Source organism: Sciurus vulgaris (genome assembly GCF_902686455.1).
Source record: "Sciurus vulgaris genome assembly, chromosome: 10".
NCBI lineage: Eukaryota > Metazoa > Chordata > Mammalia > Rodentia > Sciuridae > Sciurus > Sciurus vulgaris.
Genome location: NC_136470.1, coordinates 118,376,162 through 118,401,902, shown reverse-complemented (window position 1 = coordinate 118,401,902; position 25,741 = coordinate 118,376,162). Strand labels below are relative to the sequence as shown.

Sequence of the window (25,741 nt, the reverse complement as noted above, 5' to 3'; positions counted from 1 at the left end):
AAATCCTTTCCTATGTGAATCATGGCATTAAACTGACGTTTATTCAACCAGTTTTTAACTTTACTGTCTTCTACCAACACCTGTCCATATGAAAAGCATAAAGATAACACTGTCATAACTGATTCCTGAAACAATTATAAAAAGAATCTCTTTTAACAAAACAAATATATGAAGACCTCTGATCTTAAAGATACCTTTACGATATTATATGTATTAACAATGCAATTTAAAATTCACTCCAGATAATTTTATCAAGCCATGATGTTCATTCCACCTTAAAAACAAAAATTAACCTTATAAAGCAGATCACAGTAAACTCAGATCTCAAAAGAAAATCACTCTTGGGCCCCAGGGGTGTGTTCCCTAGGAAACTATTTGTTTCATAATGATTCAGTTCAGAGAGATGAATTCTGCTGATGGTAAATGAATGATAAAAATATTAAGACAAATCAAGTACTTAGGATTCAATTGTCAGAAGGCTACTGCTTACAAATAATAATCTCTTCAAAATTCTTTCTCTGGCTTAAATTACTATATTTATAAAATTCTGTCAAATACACAGTATCCTTTTTTTTTTTTTAATTTCAAGTCTTTTCCAGAGTACTGATTAAGAATATCTTTCATTAGCCAGACATGACTGCACACACCTGTAATCTCAGACACTCAGGAGGTTGAAGAAGGAGAATCACAAGTTCAAGGCCAGCCTGAGACTCTGTCTCAAAATAAAACACACACGCGCACATACACACACACACACACACATATCACTTTACTGAAAAAGTTGCAAATAAAACAGACTACATTTTTCAGACTTAAACATATAAAATATCTTTATAACCTGGTTTCCAATTTCCAGTAAAGGGAATGTAATGAAGGTGGTCTTTTTTTCTTTCTTTATAGTTCTGCCAATTATCCTAACAGTCTTTTTTTGAGACATTCCTAGTGATTAAGAATTTGAACTAAGAATTTTAAAAAGTAAACACCATCACTTTCAAATGTCACCAAAAGAGATAATTTTCTAGACCTCACAGCCCTGCCTACAATTTTAAATTAACTATTAACTAATTCTACAGCTAGAAATTACTTTCTAATAAGTCATCCCTTTAAACGTGCCAACAATTTTTAAAAATAAGAAAAAAAAGTTATTTACCTGTGTATCTCAGATTACTATTTAAACTTGTGACAAACATGTAAGGAGTTCTAAAGGTCACGGATAAAATCCTTCCTCACAAATGGATGTCTAGGACCAGTCCCTGAAATTCCAGGAAATTAGCACTTCGAATGTTCCTAGTGGTTGGCACTAGGTATTCATGAAACATCCTGGAGTCTTTGCCTAAAAATCCATCAAGCATTGATGACAAAGTTTAAGTGGGAGAAAGGTCCAGAAGAATCAAAACTTAAGTACCAAAGAAAATATCACCATTGTTAAAGGGAAGGCACATGGATGAAGCCATTTCCTTCTAAAAAGTGACTGCTATAGATGTGACACACTACTTAAGAACCTCCATAGTGAAGTTCTATGGAGCTACTATGCCATTCTCACCTACAGATATAACTTATCTGTGCATGTCTTGAAGGACTCTTTCTGGAGAACAAGAGCATCACTTAATCACTCATGAAAGCTGTGTGCCAACACCACTATTCTGGCCATTGCATACCAGGCTTCCTTTATTACACCAACCCTCCAAGAAGGAATTATCCCATTCACAGATGATTAAACTTAGAAGTTGAGAAAACAGAATTTTAGAAGGGAAAAAAAAAAACCTTTCTCTACACTGGTTTCTGTTTTCTTGGTAGAACCTTATTTTTTCTGTAGGCTTAAAGCACTAAAATTACAGAAAATTCCTTACTTAACTCCACCTGTCACTTAATAATGACATCTTCATCTTGAGCATTTTGGCCACCACTGTTCCTACTTCCAACATTCAACTGTCCTAACAATGTTTTTGTCAGGTGACACATTAGTATATATCAAACAGACTATTTACAATTAACATACACTGAACACTGTATGCTAGACAACGTCCTAAATGCTTACCACCACCTCATAAGGTAGGTTCTATCATTATCCTTATTTTTACGGATGAAGAAATTGAAGCACAGAAAGCTTTAATAATTTGTACAAGGCCAAATAATGTCAAACAGAGATTCGGTAAACAAGGTTGCCTACTTCCACAATCCGTGCTCTTAAAACACCCCCCCCACCAAAGATAATTCACACACTATTTCTCATTTAATCCTGATAAACATGATCAGTTCCAAATAAAACAAGGATAATGGGAGCTCAAAAACATGAAGTAATCTGCCTAAAGTAATTAAGGATTTCAGTAGTTTAGGCAACATTTGAATGCATTTTTGTTTCATGCTTCCAAGCAATCAATACTACACTGGGTCTAAACTAAAAAGGCAAGAAATATTAATGTATGTATTTTAAGATGATCAATAACTTTAGAAAAAATTCTAAACACAAATTCTAAAAACGTTTAAATATGAAAAAGAAAAAAAAAGTAGTGACAATTGACAAAAATAGTCTCCTGATGGTCAAAAATAATGGGGCACAAGTTTTTAAGACTCAAAAGTTTTTTAATACAAAGCCACATCATTCATATTTGACCATAAAATACAGACACAAGCATATACCACGCTCCTGTCTCACAACCACCCCCTCCGACCTCAGCAGATAATGACAGTCAGCTTTATTACTCATGCTTTTCTTCCTAAAACATTAAGAAAGCCAAGAGCTAAGAATCCACCTACTTAGGCTACTTTCTTAAATTTGGTAATATTCAGAAAATGAAAGCTCATGAACATACATTGTTTTATATATTAAGGTATTTCTACTAAGAAACATGTATATTAATGTATTTAGTAGTCTTTTGAAAAAAAAGATATTCCTTTAAGTCTAAAACTGAAAACAAAGAGGGAAAAGACTCCGAGAAGTGATTTTTCCATATCACCAGGCAAAAACATTACTGCTTTCAAAAGCTGTTTCTCAAGACTCAATTAGATAGTATAACTCTACACTTATACACTTTGGCATTTCAGAAAATGTCTTCCACCAATTATCCACCCAGAGTAAAAATGGGCAATATAATCTTGCCTGTCATCACACTTCCTACTTATCCCAGAGGCTTCAGCCTAACAGATTACTGCCATCCATAAGAAACATCTACTTTAAAATTACTAGTCCTACTTAGACAATCAAGCTTACACTCTCAACAATGGAAAAACAAATTAGAAGCAGCCAGCAGTTCAAACGCAGCTCCTTTGTACCAGATACAGATTTTTAAAAACAAAAGACACAGGAGAGAAAACTGTAATTTAAGTATCTTTTATAGCATGGAGGGGATTTGGAGGAGAAGGGAGGATGATTACACACAAGCCAGAAATCAGTCCAAAAAATAAATGATGTTGTTCAGGAGAGGGATGAAAATATTTATTCAGAATTCTTCAACAAAAAAATACCAGTGCTGTATATGAAAATCTTTAATTTTTTTAAAAGGCTAAAGGAAGCAAGTAACATGAATGGTAATCTAATGCGTTCAAAGTATACCACGGACAAACAGGTTCCACTGTCAACCTCCTAAAGGATGTTTTGAAATAGGGCGGAACTTTAAAAAGGGAAATCACCTCTCAAGATTGCATTAAACACAAGAGTTTGTGTGTGTGTGTGTGTGGGTGAGCCGAAAAAAACTGAGTTTTTTCCCAAAGCTAGAGATTAAGAAATCGTTTTCTTTCTTATAAATGAATCTAGTCATACAACATTATCAAGGCTTGATATGCAAATATACAGACACAATCCATTCCCTTTCCTTCCCGTTTCCACTTCTCCTCCGGTGATTCCTTTCAAATGGCTATTTAAACATGCACGATGCTATCTAAAATGAAAACTTCCTCTCCATTTCCTACGCTAAAGAAAACTGGAATTTCCCAGGAAAGGAAAATCATGCTGTCACCCACAGAACCTTAATCCCCGAAATGCCCATGTTACCTACATAAAAGCTAGGTACCCTGAGAAAGCAAATCCTCGGACACTTCAAAAGCAAAGAAAAAAAAAAAATGAAAATCACGAAAACAAAAAGGTGGAAAAAGACAACTTAAAGGCAAACCACCACACCCTCAACTGCGTTGCAACCCATCTACCGGGGCCCTTTACCTTCATTTTCCATCGAAACTGCACTCGAGTTGATGGCTACAAAGTCTTTAGTGTCAGCCACGGCCACACTGGGAATAGAGAGGAGAGGAGGACAAGGAAGAGAAGCCCCCGGAATCCCAGGCTGTCACCCCCGCTCCCGGCCACGCGTCCCACGGCTGCTCCCACCACCCCTAGCAGCAGCATCTGCAAGAGAAATCAGGAGAAGCGGAGCTGACGAGAGAGGCTGAGGAGGGCGACCCCCGCCCAGCCGCCACCTCCGGAGCCCCAGAGCCCTCGCCCGCCCCCTCTCCCTCCCGCAACGCCCCAGCTCACACCGGCGGGGCGGCGCCCTAGAGACGCTCTTCAGCCCGGGCATCCCCGGACGCCCCCTTCCCTCGGGACCTGGAAGTTTCTGGAAACGGGGGCAGGAGATGATCCCGGTGCCCACCCAAAGCCCAGAACCCCCTCCGCCGGGCAGCGAGGACTCACTCGCGGGGCTCGCGGGGGCGCCCCGCACGCCTCGGGCGAAGAAGAGCTGCTCGCAGCGCGGCGGCGCCGGACCAGAGCCTGCTCGTGTCGTTAGGGAGGACGGGCGGGCGGGGAGGGGGAAGGAGAGGAGGTGAGGGGACCGGTCACGGTCTGCCCCGCCGGCTCCGCGCCACCGCGCTGGTCTGCTCCCGCCTCCGCCTCCTGCGCTCCGCCCCTCCCCGCCGCTGGCCGCCCCGGCGCACCCCGCACTCCCGGGCCCGCCGCGGACCAAGCTTTGTAGCTACTACTTCCGCTGCGAGAAGCGCGCGCGCAGGCGCATTCCCACTCACGGGTAGCAAGGCGGAAGTGAAGTGAAGGCCAGTCGGCTGCCGCGAATGGGCGCTGTCTGGGGCCCGCGTAGTCTGGTAGGGAGGTGCCCGGGGCTGGCGGCCCGACTCGTCCCTGCCTGCCGTGTCGCGGCGGCTCCTCGCTGACCCCCAGAACGGTGCCTGCCCGTGCTACACACCCACTGGGCGCGAGGGTCGGAGGCCCGCCTGCCCCCCGCGCCGGCCACGCATTCCCAGGAGGCGGCCGTGGGGTCGAGCCAGACGGACAGGCACAATCATGGCCGCTGCCCCAGAGGCGTTTGAACGCTCTCAGCAAATTCGACAGGGAAAGCCCCTCCCGTCTGGCGGCCGTCACAATCTCGGCAGGCGACGCGGAGGGCCTCCCGGGGATGGGGCGAGCGCGGAGAGGCGGCGGGTGTTCCTGCCATCGACCGCAGTACCGCGAACGGCCTCCCGCGCTTCGCACCCTCTCTTGCAAACACCTGCTCCGGCTCCTTCACTCTTGTGAGAGCAGGTCATCGCTGGGCTACTGCCCAAAATTCTGACCGGGTGAGGGGCGTGCTTCAGTTCCCGAGTGTAATAAAAGGACAAGCTTCTGACTCAACTCGAGGAAAGACTCCTCACCTTTTTCTTTCGAGCGTATGGAACCAGAGAGGTTGAAAGAGCAACTACAATACAGTACTCAAGCGATGGAAGCTGAGGCACTGGCCTTACCGTTGACAACTAGCTATGTCTCTTGCCACGTGAACCGTTCGCATGCTCAGCACCTCACACAGACCCCTAATAATACTTCTTGATGGACGTTTGGTTTTAATAAGCTTTGGTGAGCCAGCCACTGTAGCCATTGAACGAATACTTCTCCATGCACATCCACTAGAGGGCAGAACTACACCTGGTGAGTTCCTGCGCATCCTCCAAAGAACCCTAGGCCACTCAAGAAAACCCCTCCCCTATATGCTAGAGGTGTTTTTCTCCATCAGTCCATTGCAGATTTGCCGCTTAACTCAGGTCCTGTAACGTATCTCAATATGCTAAGCACATGTCTAGTAACAAATGGAGCAAGTTGCCTGTTTTCATGTTTGGTCCACAGTAAGTTGAGCTAGTCTAGTATCAAAAATTCTGGACAACTAAGTTAACCCTTTCAAAGAAATATTGAGCTTTTATTCACTGATGTCATTTTCAAAGCTGCACTGTCAAGTGGATTTCTAATCTGAGTTACTATCTATGATCCATTTTGACTTAAATGCTTAATGATTTTTGCATAGTGGCATTGACTGACTTGTACACTAAATGTGCTCTTTTGCTCTCATTTTGTAACATTTTATTACAATTTTTACTGTACTTGCTGAAAAGTAAGGTAGGCAATTGCTCCATCTAAACTAGTTGATGTTAGTATAAGGACTTACAAAGTAGACAGTTGTCTTAATGTACAAGGTGCTGGGGATTGAACCCAGGGCCTCAACTATGCTAGGCAAGTGCTCTAACATTAAGCTACACCCCCAACTCAGGAGCGTTTCATGTAAGCAACCTCTCTGAATTTTCTTTTATACCCTGTAATACTCCAGTAGTAACACTGAATCCATAAATAACTACCCCAAATACTTATAGCACTTACACTTTTTGTTTGCCTAAATTCTGAAAGACACAAAAGAAACTGAATAAGACCAACTTTACCCAAAAGAATTGTTACATACTCAATTTTTTATCCACTGCCAGTCATCTCACAAATTCCTAGATGTGGAAACAAGCTAAGAGCCTGAAATGATAGGTGGTTCAACCATTCACTTGATCCTTTAACCTCATCAACATATCTCTACAGAATGATTCTCTATTCTGAACCAAAACATCTCTCCCACCAAGCTAACCAGTATCAGTAGCACTAACTTCGACTTCCTGAGTATATGAAAGATAGCATTTTTTATGAATGTGGATATGTTTTGTATAGAAAAGAGCATTAATTAACAGTGTTCAAGGCAGAGCAGTGGGGAATGCTTCCTTCTCCCAGCAGAGGAGACCAAAGTAAACTGACATGCGATCATTGGATAGCCATCTCCACCTCCTCATTTTGTGGGAATAAAATATGTGTGCACTTCAAATGTAAATTTTATATACATACATACATACATACATACTACCCTTCTTTATAAGATTGTTATAAGATTTGAAAAAGTGAAGATGTAAATTATAAGTTATAAGCACTATCAAAGTATAAGATTATTATAAAAACTAGCAAAAACTGGAATATTAACTAGCTTAACTTGAGATTGATGGCAATGAAATGTATTTTATCCAAATTTTCTGTTATTTATTCCTTAGACACCAATGCTCTAAAATATTGGTTTTACTCATTTTGTTCTGGATATTTGACCCGCAATATTAAATGCATCTGATGCAGGCCCTGAGTTCAATCACCACTATGGAAAAAAAAAGCAGGGGGAGTACTCAAGCAATAAGAGAAAATTTTGTCTTCTCTGGAGGAAATATTTACAAATGGAAAAGATTGAGGAAGCATGGTCATGATGTTCTAATTTTATTTATAGTATGACTAATGCCACAAAGAAGGTGAGGCATCTTGTTTTTAATATCGAATTTGATAGCTGACATTTTTATAAACCTGGATGATAAAGGAATATGTGCTTTAGGATTTAAAAACTAAAACTTGGAAAAGTTTATTTTAAAATCTTTCCTCAATTAATGCCTTTAAAAAAAAATTTATATTGTCCAAAGTACCAGAGATTAATAGTTAAGGAATTTCACCTAGCTGCTCGAAAAGAGATTTGCCTCGTTTTGGTGTTTTTTGTTTCATTTTGGGTTTTTGGTGCTGGAAATTGAAACCAGGGCTAAGCATGTGCTATATAACCCTCAGCCCCAAAAGTTGTCATTTTTTTTTTAATTGAACATTTTATAAAGGACACAACATTTTTTTTTCTTTTTCTTTTTTTTGCAGTGCCAGGGATCAAACCCAGGCCCTTGCACATGCTAGGCAACACTTTACCACTGAGCTACACACTCTAACCTACAACACTACTTTCATAAACTAACCTAACCCAAGAGAACAAGCAGAATCATTTTTCTTCTTACAGAATGAAGAATGTGCTAAGTGTCAAGTTTGGGGAAATATAGTCTTATTGCAAAAATTGTCACATGAAATCAGTGTCTAACAACTACCTATCAGAATTGCTATAAATCTGCTTGGTTCCATGTTTTAGCAGTGTTGGAGTAAAAATTGAAAACAAAAAATAAGAAGTTGAAGGGCTCAAATACGAGCTAGGTGTGTTTGGTTGTGTTGTTTTGGTGTTTGTGGTACTGGGGATTGAACACAGAGACCCTCTACAACTGAGCCACTCCCCCAACTGTCCTCAAATTTGCAGTGCTCCTGCCTCAGCCTCTGGAGGTGCAGGGATTACAGGTGTGTAACAACATGGCTCAACTTGGTTGTTTTTAATACCAGATAGATCCACAAGTACTCTGCAAATATTTTATCACCCACAAAATTCCATAGCCTCTTATATACCTACTAGCATTCTAAACAAAATGTTTGATGAAAATGAGAAGAAATTAGAGAATTGGAAGTATACTCTGAATTTTTATTTTCAAAGAAGATTATATTGAGCATGACTTAGTTTCCCCATCCAACAGTTCTGAGGTCTGTACCATTAATTGGGTTGTTAAGTTCATACTTGTCTTGTGAGTTGGAGGTGAGAATAGGAGTGCAGTTGAGGGAAAGAAAGGAAAAGAGAAAGAACAAGGTGTGAGTTCAAGTCCAAGAGTCAACTTCATTATTTCTTCGGGAAACAGACATCCAATATTCCAAGTTACATAAATCCTAAGAGTTGTTTTGAAGTATAAATGTCCCCATTCTGAGCCAGGCGTGGTGGCACATACCAGTAATCCTAGCAACTCAGGAGTCTGAGGCTAAAGGATTACAAATTTAAGGCCAGTCGCCAAAAAAAAAAAAAAAAAAAAAAAAAAAAAAATTGTGTGAAAATTTTAACCAGTGGTAAAGCACCCCTGAGTTCAATCCTCAGTACCTAAGGAAAAAAAATGATACCACTCTGAGGACTGGGGGTGTTGCTCAGAGGCAGAACATCTAGCATTCATGAGACCTTGAGTACAATCCCTAGCATACACAGAAAAAAAAATCCTGTCTGGTTTCCAAACTTGCATAATTCATTTCTGTCCTCAAAATATTTAACTGGAGTAAATATGTAATGATGATCTATTGAATAAATGGGTAATCTGGAAAGTGGTCATCCTAAAGCTCTATTGTTTAATACATAAATATAATTTCAGCTACTTGCTTCCTATAATCAAACTAAAACACAAGTTTCTACCTTCCTGTAAAATAAAGGGGAGTTAAGGGATTTTGAAAACTATAAGAGGAAACATACATCTCCAAAACAACAAAGAAGTTAACAAGGACAACTTGATCTGAACAAGAATTAAGTCCTAATCAGTATTGAGCACTCCCAAGAGCACATAAACTTGCATGCCCAGATTTTGAGCCCAGGTGACCATTTGAAACTAAGAGAACAATGCTGAGGTGCTTGTTTCCATGCATGTAGGAAATTTCAGCTGAGCCTGTGCCTTGGATTTTGATGCCATGCCTATCAAGGCTTGACAAAACCGTTAAGTACTATAATTTCCAAAACACTCTTCCGTCATTTCTTTAGAGATCAAGGAATTTACTCACTGCTTAGACAACTAGGAGGATGTTCATAAATAACAGGTCTTAGAATAGCCATATAAGCTACATTGACACTGACCAGTATATTCTGTCACTTGGAAAGCTGATGATTTGTCGTAAATCATTCAATCTGTGGAACAGACTCCATACCATATTTGTAGGTCCCCAGCTGTGTTCACATTTATTACTCATCTTCCATTTAAATGCTTTCTCAATTGCATATCAGAAACATTTCAATCTTTCTTTATCCTACTGCACACTGGGATCTGAGAGAGCTTTGGGTAAGGTTTCATTTCCTCATACCTTTAAAATGGCACATTTTGCACTTAGTACCCCAACTAGAAGTCAAATATTCTTTGCAAAGCTTGCATTTTGCTTGAACATGTCCCATGTCTTTTCATGCCCCCTGCAGAAACCATCTCTCTCCACTGTGTTTCCTATTGTGAAAATAAATGAGAAAAAAGGCATAAAAATGCCATTATGATAATAAATTAAGGAGGTAACAACACAGAAATATCCTGAGGCTTTACAAGGATCCTGAAGTTTAGCCCTGACTAGTCATGCAGACCATCATTCCCATTGAGCATACTATACAAAATATGGAACCCAATATCAAAGAGATAGTTTACAATATACTTGACTTAGAAGGGGGAGTTAGAATTTGGCAATATAGTTTGGGAGATAAAGAAGGGAAGTTAAAAATTGACCGAAAAGAGTTTTTGCAACTCAAAATTGTTAGACCTTTAGGAAATTCTTCACTACAAATAAAGATCAGGTGGGAAACTAGAAGTATTTACAGTACGCCTTCAGATAACTTTATTTTTGTTTTCTGGTTATAAAAGGTAATGCTTGTGTAGCTTATATCAGAAGATGTTTAAATTATTTAACATTGCTAATCGTCCTTTATTAGGGTGAATTGGGAAAATGAAGGTGGCTGGGTTGGGGAGACCTTACTACAGGCTTAGGGACAAATAAGCTGAGGTGCATACTGGGGGCTTGATCTGGCCCAGTCAGTCCCCAATTCAAGCAAGTGAATGCAAAACTTTTGAAAGAAACTGCTACGTGTACTACTCGGAGTATTGGTATTCTAAATGAACAGTACCCCTGTCTAGAATATTTAACAGGAAGTTTACAAATGAGAAATGGCATCAGGTCCTTTGTGGAGAGTACAGGGATCTCTGTGTTATACTCTGAATGATAAAGTACATTTTGTAATGAACATTATGAGTGATCTTCAAATATTTATTCCATTCCAGATCATTAGTTTCAGTATTTTTCAAAGTGTGACCCTACCAAGCTGCACCAGCAGCACCAGCACCTAGGAACATAGCAGAAATACAAATTCTCAGACCCTACCAAAACCTACAGAATCAGATATTTGGGGGTTAGGAGTCTGCAATCTGTGATTTAACAGGAGTTCACAATGACCCTGAGTCCTGGGAAGTGCTACAACCACCTTATGACCCCTTCTTCCCCCTTTCCCCAGGGAACTGCTAACAACGACAAAGCAGTAAACATAGGGAACCAATTCCCTTAATAAATAATTAAATTAACACATCAACCAACTCTGGACCCTACCATACCACTACACTTCCATTAATGTGGAAGAAAAAAAATTCGTTTTCTGTTGTTTGCAACTAGAAACATTCATATTGATAGATTAAATGAGAAAACTAGCTTAGAAAAATAGGTTAAATTGAATTGGTTGATGCTTTGGCTGAGTTGCTATAAAAGGGTTTAATTTAATATAACAGTAAAATGATGAAATTTATATTATTTGAAATTCTAAAGGCCGTGTTAATCAATGGAAAGTTACAGAGTATAAGTCAAAAAGACCGAACAAGGGAATGTGTGAGTTTTTGTATGTGTTGTGTGTGTGTAAGTACCACATTAGCAAATGAAGTAAAACATCATTTATTGACTTTAGAAGTTGTGTTTCTTTTTATCTTCCCCCCCCCACCTGCCCCACTGGTACATTACCTACCACCACATTTCCTATCACCACCACCACCCCTTTTATTAAGACAGGATCTCATTAAGTTGCCCATGTTGTCCTCAAACTTGCAATCCTTCTGCCTCAGCCTCCTGAGTGGCTGAGATTATAGGCATGCACCACCATGCCTGGTGTTTCTTTTTTTCTAGCTAGGATATTTTAAAATTATGTAACTACTTCATTCCTGAAAATTAGTCCAATTTTAGAAATTTTATTTTCTTAGGTAGTTGTATGCCCTAGCACCAACCTTTTTTTTTTTTTTTTTTTTTTTTTCCTCTCTTTTTTCGTGGTGCTCATGATTGAATCCAGGGATTCTCTCACTCTAGGTAAGTCCTTTACCACTGAGCTACACCCCCAGTTATTTCTTTTTCCCTTCTAATTCTCCAACTAATGATTATTTAGTGAAAGATTCTACTATGGAATTGCAAAATGAAATTAAGCTCATCCCTTCCTAAAGCATTGCATAATCTTTTTTTCCCAAAAAACTTGACAAAGATATTTAATATCTGAAATTTTGCACATTTGTTTGTATTATCTGATTTAGAGCAATTAAAAAGCTATAACAGGGTTGTGGATGTAGGTCCATTGCTTGAGTTCTTGCATAGCATGCATGAGAGCCAAGGTTGAATCCCTAGTAGTGAAGACAAGGAGAAGGTGAAGGGGAAGGGGAAGAGGAAGACAGAGGAAGAGGAGGAGGAGGAGAAACCTACATGTATTCTTCCCTATTTTATAATTTTCTCTTAGGGCCTTGTGCATACCAAGTTTTACAAAGTCAACCACCGTGCTGTACCACCAAAATTACTCACTTTAACCCTGGAAAAGTGAAAAGGTGCTTGAAAATGTAAAGATTCCAATGTTACATATTTGACTAAAACCTTTAATTTACTTTTAGGGAAATGAGAATCAAATTTCACTGAAAAACCACAAAAATGACACATTTGTTTAGAGCTTTCCATTGACAAGGCACTTCCTTGATGTAATTATATTTAATCTTCACAACACTGTTAGGTTAACAGGCTAGGTCTCATTAATTGCTTTGTATAGCTGAAAAACTAAGACTCATGCAGCCTGAGTTCGCTGCACAAGAATTTCTCACTATTCAGTATCAAAGTCAAGAATGAAATATCTGTCTTTACTTCATTTGCCTTCATGCTTCCACCATGCCCATTACAGAACATAAGAGGCTGCCCTGTTCATTCAATTAACCTTTTTGTAGTTCATCATATTGTTTTGTTAATTTCTTACCTTTTTCAATTCAATGTGGCACCATACAACCTTAATAGAGACCAATTCCTGAGTCTAGGATATTTGCCTCATAGTTCATTTGATGACACACAAGACCATATTAATAAAGTCATTCTTGGTCATTGCCTACATCTATTCAAATGCTCTTATTTAACCTTTAAACACCATTACTGGGGTATTCATGCTTCAAGCAGAAGCTATTCAGGAATCCCTTGGGTTTATCTTCTTAAAGTCTAAAAGTGCTGCTAAAATGGGAGTGCAATCTTATGAATAAATAATCACAGACAAGCACTTTAGGAAAGATTATTCAGTAGGTAATTGAGACGTGTTCATTAACATGCACTAAAAATCAACAGAATACATTTTAAACATATGTCCTAGATCTAAAAACCACCAAGCAGCACTAGGAATACTGATTTCATCTTTCCAGTTAAACTGTTGTTGTTGTGAGTCTTAATAAATTTGCATGTTAACCAGAGTGAAGACAAGGGGCTTTTTTTAAAAATATTAAGACCTCATAATGACTTCAGATCATATAGAGGACATAACAACTATTATGTCTTCTTTATGTTCCATAATTGAAACCAACAACTAAAATTCTCAGCTGCTGCATCAGTTTAATCAGTAAACAGCTGTAAAAGAAGGAAGTAAATAGATAATATATTTTAGGTTATATTCTTACAGCAAAGACATCGCTTGATCATTTCTTGCATTAGTAAGCATCATTTAACACTAGGCATGGGACCACTGTGATTGAAAATAGTCATTAAGAACCTGTGAATATGTAAGCCATTACTATTCCTATGGCTTAATGATTTTCGATCTTCTAAAGGGCATACATGCTATTCCTGAGAAGGTATGGCAACTCCTATCAACTTTGATCTTGAAAATATGTATCATCAAACAATCAGCATCGGTAGTTCTCAAATTCTGGTCCTTGCCACCTGGGAACTTTTAGAACTGCAAATTATTGGATCCCACCCTAACCCTACTAAATTAGCAACTCTGGAGTTGGGATCCAGTAGTTCATGTTTTAACTAGTCCCTCAGGTGATTCCAGTGCATGCTCAAGCTTGAGCACTGATTTACAAAAAGCATAAAAATTTCATCAAGAAATATTTTGAGAAAAGAAAAAAATATTTTGAACTTGGTGTGGTGGTGCACACTTGTAATCCCAGTGACTCGGAAGGGAGGCTGAGGCAGGAAGATCACAAGTTCGAGACTGTCCTCAGCAGGCCCTCAGCAACTTAAGTGAGACCCCTGTCTCAAAAAGTAAAAAAGAGTTGGGGATGTGATTTAGTGGTTAAACACCCCTGGGTTCACTCCCCCACACCAATATCTATCTAGACATGTGTACATCTATGTATGTGCATATCTAGATAAGTAGAGATGGTGCCGATAGCCTTTAATTTTAAAGAACAGAGAGTGTATAATCAGTATTTTAAACATCCTCTGGCATTCTTAAACCAGATAGGGCTTTGAACTTCTTTGAGTAGACACATATTGGGCTAAAAGAAATTATTTTAAATGTGAGGGTAAAGAGTATGAAAATCATAGTAAGATCACATGTCTCCCCTCTTAGGTGACTCTGAGTATCACATTAGCATGGTTTGGGACTACAGACAAAAGTTAGACAGTAATTTAGTGGTAAGAGTGCTATGGTTGTAAACCCAGCTATGAAGTCAGTCTTTGTTTTCTTATTCCAGGTCAGGACTTTTGAAACAATGCTTCTTTGACCAGGGTTATCGGACTTTAGCAACTGCCAGTTGGATGAAAGAGGAAAGGGGAAGGGAGAAAGCCTTACAAAGTAAATAGAAAATGTCATTCTCTTGAAACAAGGTCTTCTTCAGAGAAATAGTTTCAGTTTAAAAAAGAAAACTTTTCAAAGCATTTAAAAAGTTTATTGCATTTTGGAGACTATAAACATTTTTTTAAAGCACATTATACATGTTATGTTGGGGACAGGGTAAAAAGTTTTTTTTTTTTGTTTTTTTTTTGTTTTTTTTTTTTTAGTTGTAGATGGATACAATACCTTTATTTTATTTATTCATTTTATGTGATGCTAAGGACCAAACCCAGTGCCTCACACATATGAGGCAAGTGCTCTACCACTGAGCCACGATCCCAGCCCAAAAGAGAAGTTTTTGACACAAGTGAAAGGTCTTTATATTATTCATACTTTTCAATCATAAATGATTTGTAAACTTATGTATTCATTATGTAAGACTGAAACATTTATATAATTTGCTTTATTCAGAGATGTATTTATAAGCTATGGCCTAGTTCAGTGGTTTCAATATTGTAGTAAAGTCCACAGGTGTAAACACTGCTTACATTTGAAGATGCTTATTCATGGATAAATTGAAAAAGGTGGATTCAAGAGTTTTTGCTAAGAGGAGGATATGTGAAACAACTGGGCATTTGAATACACTACCAAAGAGCAAAACTCAGCAAGAAAAGCAAATACAAAGGTGACTTTTTCCAGAGTATCAAACAAGTTAGAGTGACTATGTTATAATTACAAATAACAGATGTGTTCGCAAAAGCTCAATTACATCTTAATGAATTTTTAAATACTTTCTTAGTGCTGTTATAATTTTTCTACTGTGTGGTTTTTAACAGCAATAACACTCTCTTTCTCTGTATTACTGACCTGCTTGGAAGGATAGTAAGTAATGTGTTTAATATTAATTAGAGTAATATAGGAGAATTGAGGTCTATTTGTGTTTGCAAATAATCCTGTTGCAAACATTAATTCTTGTTCAAAGATAAATGCGGGCAGAGGAATCAGGGTCTCTTGAGGTTTACAGATACCAAAACGTCTCTATCTCCATCATTTTGTTTACAAAACACACTGAAAGAACATCCTCTGCTTCATTCAGTTAGGCTGAGGGCTGAAGCTGCTCAAAACAGGATCTCGTGCATCATCTTCTTAAAGCGCCTTATGGCATGGACTCTTGTGAATTGTGGTGTGACGCTATTTTTCTGTTATACACTTCCTCTAGAGCTAAGTTTTCTTAGAAGCCAACAAAGGAGGTCCCTAGTCTATACTCTTTTCTAAAATATAGGAATGGAACATTTTAGAGTGCATCAGGTAACTGATAAAAACACTTTCTAGATTTCTTCATGTTGGCAGTATTTATAAGACCCTGAGAGATAGTCTTATGTTTTGGTAAAACTTGCAGAAGACATCTCAACTGCAATTGATTTTAAAGTACTCTTTTTGCTGATTTTCCCTCAATCACAATTCTCCTCTCAGGTAGTACAGAAGCCACCATGAGAATATATTCTGGATGTGGCTCAAAGGAACTTGAGATGAGGATGCTTTTAGATTTCCTCTGGATTTAGGGGAGTATATAATTGTGCCTTTCAGTAGTGTCTGTGTGTGTGGTTAAGCTATTGCTAACTGCCGTGATGAAACAATAACACCCAGGAATAAACCTAATATGTATACTAAATCACTGGGCCTGAAATCTTGCTATAAATGTGTCCCATGTTGCCCAGCACCTGAAAAAGGTAGGTAGTAAAGGAGAAACAGAACCAGAAGCTTGTCTATGGTCTTTTCTAGAGTCTAATAAAAAACAGATATACATGAAATATGTTAGAGGATTGTATGCATTTCCGTAATCTCTTTGGAGAAGACTGGAAAATCATTTTTCATCTGAGGAGGTGATTAAAAACCCTATAAGCCAAAAATGTAGGAGCAAAACATTTTACATCAGTTAATTGAAAAATCCTTTTATTTTCTAAATTTTGTAAGGTTGTGGTATTTTTCATTCAAATTTGTAATTTTTGTGACTTCTTATTCTATTCTAAATAAATATTTGTTATGAGTTTAATATTTATAATATTTTGGTGTTTAATATGTGCCAATTTCACTGGGCCAAATAAATCATTATTTCTGGATGTGTCTGTGAGGGTGATCTGGGATGTGATTAGGTCATTTGAATCAGTTCTTGCACACAAACTTCAGTTCTCTAATCCATAAAATGAGGATAATACTACCCACTTTGCTGTGTTATCATGAGAACTAAATGACAATATATCTAAAGTACCTCGTCAAATACCTGGCACATATAAGGCATTTTAATAAAAATTTAAAATTCCTCATTCTAGAATGCATGTTCTATTTCCAGTTCTATTTCCTGAAATAGCCTTCTAATATGCTGCCTTTGGGAAAAAAAACAGGAAAAAAAAATTAATTCCAACGTTTTCCCTACTCTTTTCACAGAAAATTTTATACAGTACAACATATGTAGGAAGTTCATTTCTTTTTCTGTCAAGACATGGAACTGTCTGTACAAGGTGTGAAAATATGTCATCTTTCATTCTGAAAAAATTAACAAAGTGATGTAGACAAATTGTCTAAGAAGTGGAACAGGATAATAAAATTGATATACTTTGGATCCTGAATGTCCCCCAAAGGCTGATCTGTTCAAGGCTTGGTCCCCGTCCCCTGACGTTATCTGAGAAGGTTGAAACCTTTGGAAGGTGGGTCCTAGCAGAAGGAAGTTAGGTCATTGGGGTGTAACCTTGAAGGAGACATTGGGACCCAGCCCCTCCTCTTCCTATTTGCTTCCCAGCTGCCATGAGGTGAGCAGCTTCCTCTGCCTTCTTCCCCTGCCATTCTGTACTGCCTTGCCATAGGCCCAAAGCCAATGGGTCAACCAACTATGGACTGAAACCTCCAAAACTGTGAGCCAAACAAACTTTTCCTCTTTTTAAATTGTTTATCTCAGGTATTTTGTCCCCATAATGCAAAGTTGACTAACACAAGTCTAGGGATTTTCATAAAAAGCTACATGCTGTTCACACACAAAAAAACAGGGGGTTGTACTTGAGTTTATGTGCTGTTTCCAAGGCAGAATAACTGTTCTGGTGCTCATCCATTTACTGACTCCTATGCTTCAAAGCTATCTGAGCACAGTAGATTAGGAAAATGTAAAAACAGATGACAGGATTAGAAATAGCTCAGAAGTCAACAAAAGGTCCAGATGTCTCTCAGGCATGTACCACAGCAGTGATGTATGGACAAGAAGGATAGAGCACCATCAGAAGTCTCCATAATAAACAGCAAATTGGCAGCATGACTGCAGGCAGAAAAGATTTGAAGGTATAAGAGGCATTATAGTAAGGAAAAAACCCACAGTGGTTAAAATGGCACAAACAAAAATGGTATAATTTTCCAGTGTCCTATCCACTAGTGACTGTGTAAGTATGCTTAGTTATTTATCCTTATGCCAGAGAGGGCTATAAAACCTATAAAGTTATGGATAGAAGTAGTTCAATGGTCAATTAGGTTCAGAAAATCTAGTCACTGGTACATGAGTTTTTCATCTGAGGTCTTTGCTTGATGTAGCTATGTTTCCTTTCCTTGCTGGAGAATTACATGCAACCCGAATCTCCTAAGACATTTGATTCTTTGTCTTCTTTGATATTAGACTCCAGAGCAACATGCTCATACTGTGGAATATTTACCACTAATCAAATAAAATGGACAAATTCTAACTGATCCATCAGTATCCCCCTCTTTTTTCCACAGATATCTGAACTGTGCATCTGCCTACTGGATTAGAATCTTTGGGTTAGAAGGAGTCTAATAAGTATTCAATCTTCTGTTTGAAACTATTGGAACAACATCCTCCAAGGAGGGGTCACATACCCTCATACTCTGCAAAAGATCATCCCTTTCTTTACCTCTCACATATAGAAAATCCATTTTCATTATTACATCACCATCCCACCATGAAATTCTCTCCATCAGTCATGATTATCTCCTCTGGAACCTCCCAAATGTATCCTATCTTTCTTCACAAGTTAGCCCTATGATTCTTACGAAACATACACACAGGCTGAGTTAGGAGGATTGCAAGTTTAAGTCCAACCTTGGCAATTTAGCAAAACCCTGGACCTAAATAAAAAGTGTTGGGGAAGCAATTCAGAAGCAGCCCTGTGTTTAATCCCCAGTGCCACAAAAAAAGAAAGAAAGAAGAAAAAACACACAAACACATACACAAAAGTAATCACATCTTGAGTCTCTTCCTCATAGATCTTAACATCCAGGAGTCTTTCAAACACTTCTATCTCAGCAGAGAATTCACTGCATCCCACCTTCCCCCATTCACTCATTCTACAAACCTGTATTCAGTGCCTTCTCTCTGACAGACACTTTGCTAATCATCTGGAACCTATCGGGAATCAAATAGCCCCACAAATGGATGCAGAATTGCTGTCAGGATAAATACAACAAAGGAGAATTTGCTGCCTGAATAACAGAACAGATAGTGGTGGTTGCCATTTTCTTAGAAAGAATAGGTTTGTAAGTGGGGAAGATCATGAGGCCGAGTGATGGTGACTAAAAATCCATTAATCTTCATGCAAGTTTTCAATTAAACTCTTAGGCATCTTCTAGGTTATGAGGGAAACCAATGGTAGCTTTTTTTTAGTAAATATGTAGCCCTCCCCTTTCAGGTAGAGGAGTCTTATAATTACCAGGATAAAATCGTTCAACTTTTAATGTCATATTTAATAGTCAGAAATATTAAGGTTCAGCTTCATATTATCACAGCAATTTAACTGTCAATGTTACCTATATATAATTACAAAAATTCCTCTACAAGGGTGGTGTAAAATCTCTACTCTCTGTCTTTAATTCTGCAAAGATAATCTTTTACTCCCACTCCCAAAGAATTAAAGCTTTTCTCTACAGGCACAAGGACACAGGGAAAACACTTTCGGTTTCCCCTCAGATGTCATTTGAACTGACCAATCATGATATTTATTATTATTATTTTTTACAGCCCTGGGTACATAACCCAGGGCCTCATGTATGCTAGGTGAAGACTCTACCACTGAGCTAGATCCCCAGATCTCTTGACTTAAAAAAAAAAAAAAAAAAGATTTAAAAATAGATAACTTCAATATACTCTCAAGCTATAACCAACTCACTTAAGAAGCTTAAAATTCTTAATATTTCTTAAACCAAGTTATAGTGGAATGTATATCATTTTTACCTAGTCAGGTAGAGCCTGTATCAGCAAATCTAACCCTTTTACAGCATTCCAAGTCTCAGCATAGGTTTTTTGAGCAAAGCGGGGCGTTTATAATGTCCTTGGTTTCATAGCGTTATTCAGATCAGGAATAAGAGCAAGAATGAAGAATTAAGTTTCTAAAGTTCAAATGAAATTCAAATATTTATTTAACATTCCAACTTTGAAGTTAGTATTCTCTAAGAAACAAAGTAGAAAATAAAAATTCAATGATCCAGTTTGAATTAGAAACATTTTCCCAAGTTTTATTGAAAAGAAACTTCAAAACAATCTTCAAAACAAAATTTGATTCTAATCCATAATTAAAATGTAGTTATAATGCATGTCACCTTAAAATGAGGAGCTCACTCTCCTCATTTTAAGCAGATTCACTGTTAAGTAGGCAAGACTCATTAGGTCAACCCTTAGATAGCATTCTTATTCAGAAAGAAGTCTTTATTTAAGAGAACAAGGCACTATTACTACAGATCATCTTAAATTCTTATCTGTTAAATTAGGTGGCCTATGTTTCCGATCCCTCCTCTGCTTTCCTCTTGCAGGGACATGTAGAGGGAGAGATTCGGATTGGTGAGGCTGCTGAAGTACAGTACAAGCTGAAGTACAGGGCTCAAAAGCAGGTTCTTCAGTGTCTCAGCCTTTCATCAGAGGAGCTTAATTGTGTTGACAAGCTGACATCAAGCATCACCTACTCTCTGGACTCAGCCAGTAGAGTTCTTTTCTCTTTACTTGCTAGCATGTGGCCCTTTTCTATATCTCTGCTCAGGAACTCCAATATATACTAGGAGGAGCACTGAACCTAGGAGTCAAGGGAGGCAAATTCTAATCCCAGGGTTGACACAAATGAGCTACGTGATTTTGAGCACGTCTCTTAGTCTCTGAACCAAGTTCCGTATCTCTAAAATAAATTTCTCCAGTTAGGCATGGTGGTGTTCGCCTGGAATCCCAGTGACTTGGGAGACTAAGGTAGGGTAGGGGGATCCCAAGTTCTAGGCCAACCTCAGCAAGTTAGCAAGACCCTCAGCAACTTAGTGAGACCGAATCTCAAAATAATAAGAACTGAGGATGTAGCTCAGTAATAGAGCACCCCTGAGTTCAATCCACAATATAAATTAATTAATTTTAAAATTTCTCTAGATCTCACCAACTTCTGCTTACTAAGTTTAACAACCTACTCTGCCCAAGAGAAATCTTAGCTCCCTGAAAACCCTGACCCCACACCTTCTCTAATAATATGAAGTCCTCTTCATTCATTCAATTATGTAAATGTATCTCCCACGTGCCAGATTTATGCTTGGGATGTGGGCTAAAATATCAAATGAAAAGAATCATGTTCTTTGCATTGGAGTGACATAAGATTTTTATTTAAGAAAATTCTGACTGCTGCAAGGAACATGAATTGAAGGGTAACAATAGTGAATGAGGTACATGAATTGGATTGCTATTGTAACCCAAGCAAGAGAGGATGATGTAGAAGGGTTGGTAAGGTGAAGATGGAGAAGTCAATAATTATTTCACAAGTAGAATTGACAAATATTATGAAAGTATTGGGAGTGGAGAGGAGAGAAAGAGAAAGGGAAGTACCAAGGTTAACTCCCAGGTTTCTGGTTTAAGATTTTGTGTTGATTGATAGAGAAACTTAAGGAGGAGAAGGTTTGGGGATGGGGAGCAGGTGAGTATACAGTGACCATGACTTGAACTATGACTTGTGGACTCTTCCGGCCTAGTCAAGAGATGGGTAAAGGCAAGAAAGGCGTGCCACAGGCAATCCAATATACACCCTCTTCACCAGCCTTTGCCAGGCTCCTAGGTGACACTGAGGGAATAAAGGACAAGATACCAGTCAGTGTCATCCATGCATACCTGGACACATGTATGTTCACATGTAACCAAATGATATACTAGATTGTAGTAAGGGCGCTTATTTAAAGCAAATAAAATTATTTGAAAAAGGAAGGGCTGTACTTCACTCTTCCCAGCAGAACCAGAGAAAGCTTTTTCATTAAACCCATGTAACCTGTATCTTGAAGGATATAGAGGACATCTCCAGGTAGGTAAGTCATAGAGAAGGGAATTCTAGACTAGGGGGAAGAGTGAATTTGAATGCACAGAGGTGAAGAAGCAGATGATGTGTCCAGAATAATATTCTCTAAGTATGTGGAACACAGCACTTTTGGTACCTAATGGTGCTAAGTAGGATGTAGGAGAAGATTTTAGGTGGCATGCAGACACCTACAGTCAGTAACAAGGACTCACTGGGGTTTTGAAAATTGTCTGCCTTTTAATTTCCTTCTATCCTCACTTGGGAGAGTTTCTGAGTTGGCTACCAAGAAAGCTCTAAACACTTCTTTCTCAGGGTGCTGGGGACCAAACACAGGGCCTAATATAGCACTAGAACTGAGCCACATACCACCGGCCCTACATACCATTCTTAAAATCTAATCTTCCTTTTTTTACAAATGATCAGATTATAGGCTCAGAGATTTTACAGGTAATAGTATCTTGCTAGAATTTAATATTATTTTGCTTTTATTATATTTATTCTTATATTTATGACAAATGACATTACACTTAATGATACGAAGTTTTCTTTCTGTATACATAGGTTTGATTATGAGTGATTTAAGTAAAAATATAGAATACTAAGGAGTTAATCATATAGATAGTGAACATGGTCAGAATTATGACAGTGGAATATCTAAAGTTTTGGGAATAACTTTCTAGGAGAAAGTTCAGTGATTTAATATGTTAATATCATTAGATTGTTGAGGGATTAAGCATGGTAAAATAAAATTGAAAATTACAGGTAAAATCTCCTATCTTTGATACTTGTCACTGGGTGACCTTGGGCAAGATGCTTAAGGCCTTCAAGTCTCTATTCCCTTACCTTTATAACAAGGAACTGTTTTATAGGAATGTAAGGATCAAAGGCAATGAATATGCAGGTCATAAAATTGAAGACATTATTAACCTTTATAACTTTCCAACAAGCTTTCCAAGTTTAGCCCCAATTGACTCTGACCTAATTTCTCTTAATTCTGCAAGATATTAGATTTGCAGAGCTAAAATTGTCTTTAGAAAGGAATCAAACATGTTATTTTTTCTTTATTTCTCCATTAACTTATAGAGGAAGTTAAGAACTCAGCCTGATATTGATCAAATAATTTTCTTTGTGTATGTGCATGAATATATAACAAATCCCACCATTATGTACAACTATAAAGCACCAATTTAAAAATATAGAAAAACAAAACAAATTAAAAAAAGAAAAAAAAAAACAGCCTGATACTCACTCCTACTTGTTCCCAGGTCATTCTAAATGGTTGTAAAATAGGGAGAGGACCACATATCCAGCCCAAATAGCAGACTCCCATGCTAAGTCCTAATGTTCTTCTGAGTACATTTTGTAGAATTTTTTTTTTATTCACTGTACACAAATGGGGTACAACTTTTCATTTCTCTGGTTGTACATCATGTAGAGTCACACCATTTGTGTAATCACACATGTACATAGGGTAATGATGCTTGTCTCCTTCCACCATCTTTTAAAATAAACTTTAAAAAAAAAAACCACAGAACTCTATAAACAATATAGACACATCTCTCTCTAAAAATACATAATACTGAGAACAGGGGTAAATCACTTAATCCACACTCCACAGCTTCAGTCCCATCCTTTTAGATACCTTTCCTCCTTCTTGAAGAAGTCTTTATACACTGCTGGTTTGGCAAACAAAAACTCAGGGCACCACCACATAGTTCTCTGACTTTTTTACCTCAAAACCAAGTGCATGCCAAGTGCAGTGGTGCATGCCTATAATCCCAGCAACTCGGGAGGCTGAGGAAAGAGGATCATGAGTTCAAAGCCAGCTTCAGCAAAAGCACTAAACAACTCAGTGAGACCCTGTCTCTAAAGAAAATACAAAATATGGCTGGGGATGTGGTTCAGTGGTTGAGCACCCCTGAGTTCAGTCCCCCAGGATCCACCTCCACCCAAAAAACAAACAAACAAACAAAAAACGAGTGCCAGCTGAGACTTGGGAATCTAAAGATTTTCTCACTCAGTGTAAGAAAGACCAAGAGGTGAAGTGGTCCAGCCTCGCTCCCTTAACAAAAGGAGTCTGACTTTTCAGCCCTTGCAAAATCATTAAAGTAGGGGCATAAAAGCAGTTCCCTCTCAAACAATAGTAATGATTTTCATTTTCCAAATTAGGCATTTGACATTTTGGGAAACCTGTCATTAAAGGATTTTCTGCCTGCTGCCTTTGCTTTCATTTCCTGGAAGTGTTTTATTAAGTGGGTCATCTCATATCACAAAGGAGGACAAATACAGGCCACTGGTAATATCTCTTGCACAGTTCTGCAGTTCCAGTTATAAGCACAATGGGCAGGCAGTTTATGACTCTCTGTCTTCAGTATGGTGATAATTTGTCCTGTACATTTGTATCCCCCCGACACACGTCTTCCTAAGTGAACCACCAGATTTAAATGGGTCAGCGATGGTTATTTCTTCTAACAATTCTGTACAAGTATAAAAACAGTTTTTTAGAAATACCCTTATCTTAAATTGTAAGGGATGGAATGACATAAATTTCAGGCAGCATAATAAATGCATGATTCTAAACAAGAAGTGATCAGACATTTTAAACAATTTTTAAGTGCTTATGTACCCACATATTAGAAATTGTAGTTTTTGATTGGCACAAACACATATGTTAAGCACAAATACACACAAGAAGACAAGTGTACTTCTAGGGCCTGTTAATGACTTTGCTGAGATATTAATAGTTTAAGAATTTACACTTGAGGCACTGGAAAATGATCAAGGAATCAAAATTTTAACTCTGATACAGTAGTTTAGTCTAGGTATGCAGGAAGAAGCAAAGCATATGGTTTCATTACAGAATTTCAGCTTAATCTTGGGATCCAAATGTTCCGAGTTCAAATAAATCCTCACAAGCCTGCCTGCTCTTCTGATTGCCAAGTCTGAACAGCCATAGACAGGATCTGACCTGTGTCTACAAACCTACAAAGAGGATAAACTTGATCACTAAGCTATGTAAAAACCACACCCAGAAATAAGCAGCCGTTCATTTTAAAGTGAATAGAAACAAAATGATACCTGATCTTCAGCTCTCTGGCTCCTCAGCATCGATAAGTATTTCCTAATTGCGTGGAGAGGGTATTTTTTGAAATAGGAGAATCTAGATGGAGGTAACAGATTATCCATGGTAAGAAAAGCCCGAGGGTCCTTGTCAGCCTCTCCCTGTCAGCAACCATATGAAATCTAGAAACTTTACAGTTCCTCAGATGCCTGAAGATTTGTTCGTAGTTCAGCCACTTCCCTGCAAACAAAGCAGATGTTCTTGTTTCTTTCTCTTTTGGGTAGAGTTCCTGGAGAATCTAGACAGCTTAGCATGAACACCATATAGAAGAGTCCAGAAATAAGATGCCCAAGGGCAATAGGAGCCAGGAGGAATTTAGAGGCTGGTCCACAGAATGCAAATTGCCTGGCAGTGGTGATATGACTGTCCTATTTCTAGCAACAGTGTTCTGTTGCAAGCTATGTTAATATTAGCTAGCTGGTGACTTTCCATGCCCAAGGACTCTCATGAGGTTTAATTGTAATTCTTCTGACAGTCTTTCTAGTTTTTTTTTTTTTTTTAAGAGGGCAGGACATGTGGTTTTTCCAGTTTCCTTCTAGATTTCTTATCATCATGGACACACACTGAAAACCCTCAGCTGTATCTCAACTCTAAAGTGTTGATTCATTCAGCCTTTGTATTCAGAGACTTCTAAACAACAACAACAACAAAATGAA

General features: G+C 38.3%; 1 protein-coding gene across 2 annotated transcripts in view; it reads right to left on the bottom strand.

Moving 5' to 3' along the window:
• ATP2C1 (ATPase secretory pathway Ca2+ transporting 1) overlaps positions 1-25,407 on the bottom strand; it is a 141,090-nt gene extending 115,683 nt beyond the window's left edge. Inside the window, exons 1-2 of one of the 2 annotated variants that reach the window (XM_079101281.1) lie at positions 4,625-4,905; positions 4,157-4,339 (exon numbers count right to left, since the gene is read on the bottom strand). In XM_079101281.1, the coding sequence (XP_078957407.1) occupies positions 4,157-4,162 (6 nt within the window). In that variant the 5' untranslated portion in view covers positions 4,163-4,339; positions 4,625-4,905. Of the gene's footprint in view, positions 1-4,156; positions 4,340-4,624; positions 4,906-25,042 lie in introns of those variants that run through there. The other variant, XM_079101280.1, reaches the window with a different exon arrangement.
• Between the last annotated feature and the right edge of the window lie 334 nt (positions 25,408-25,741).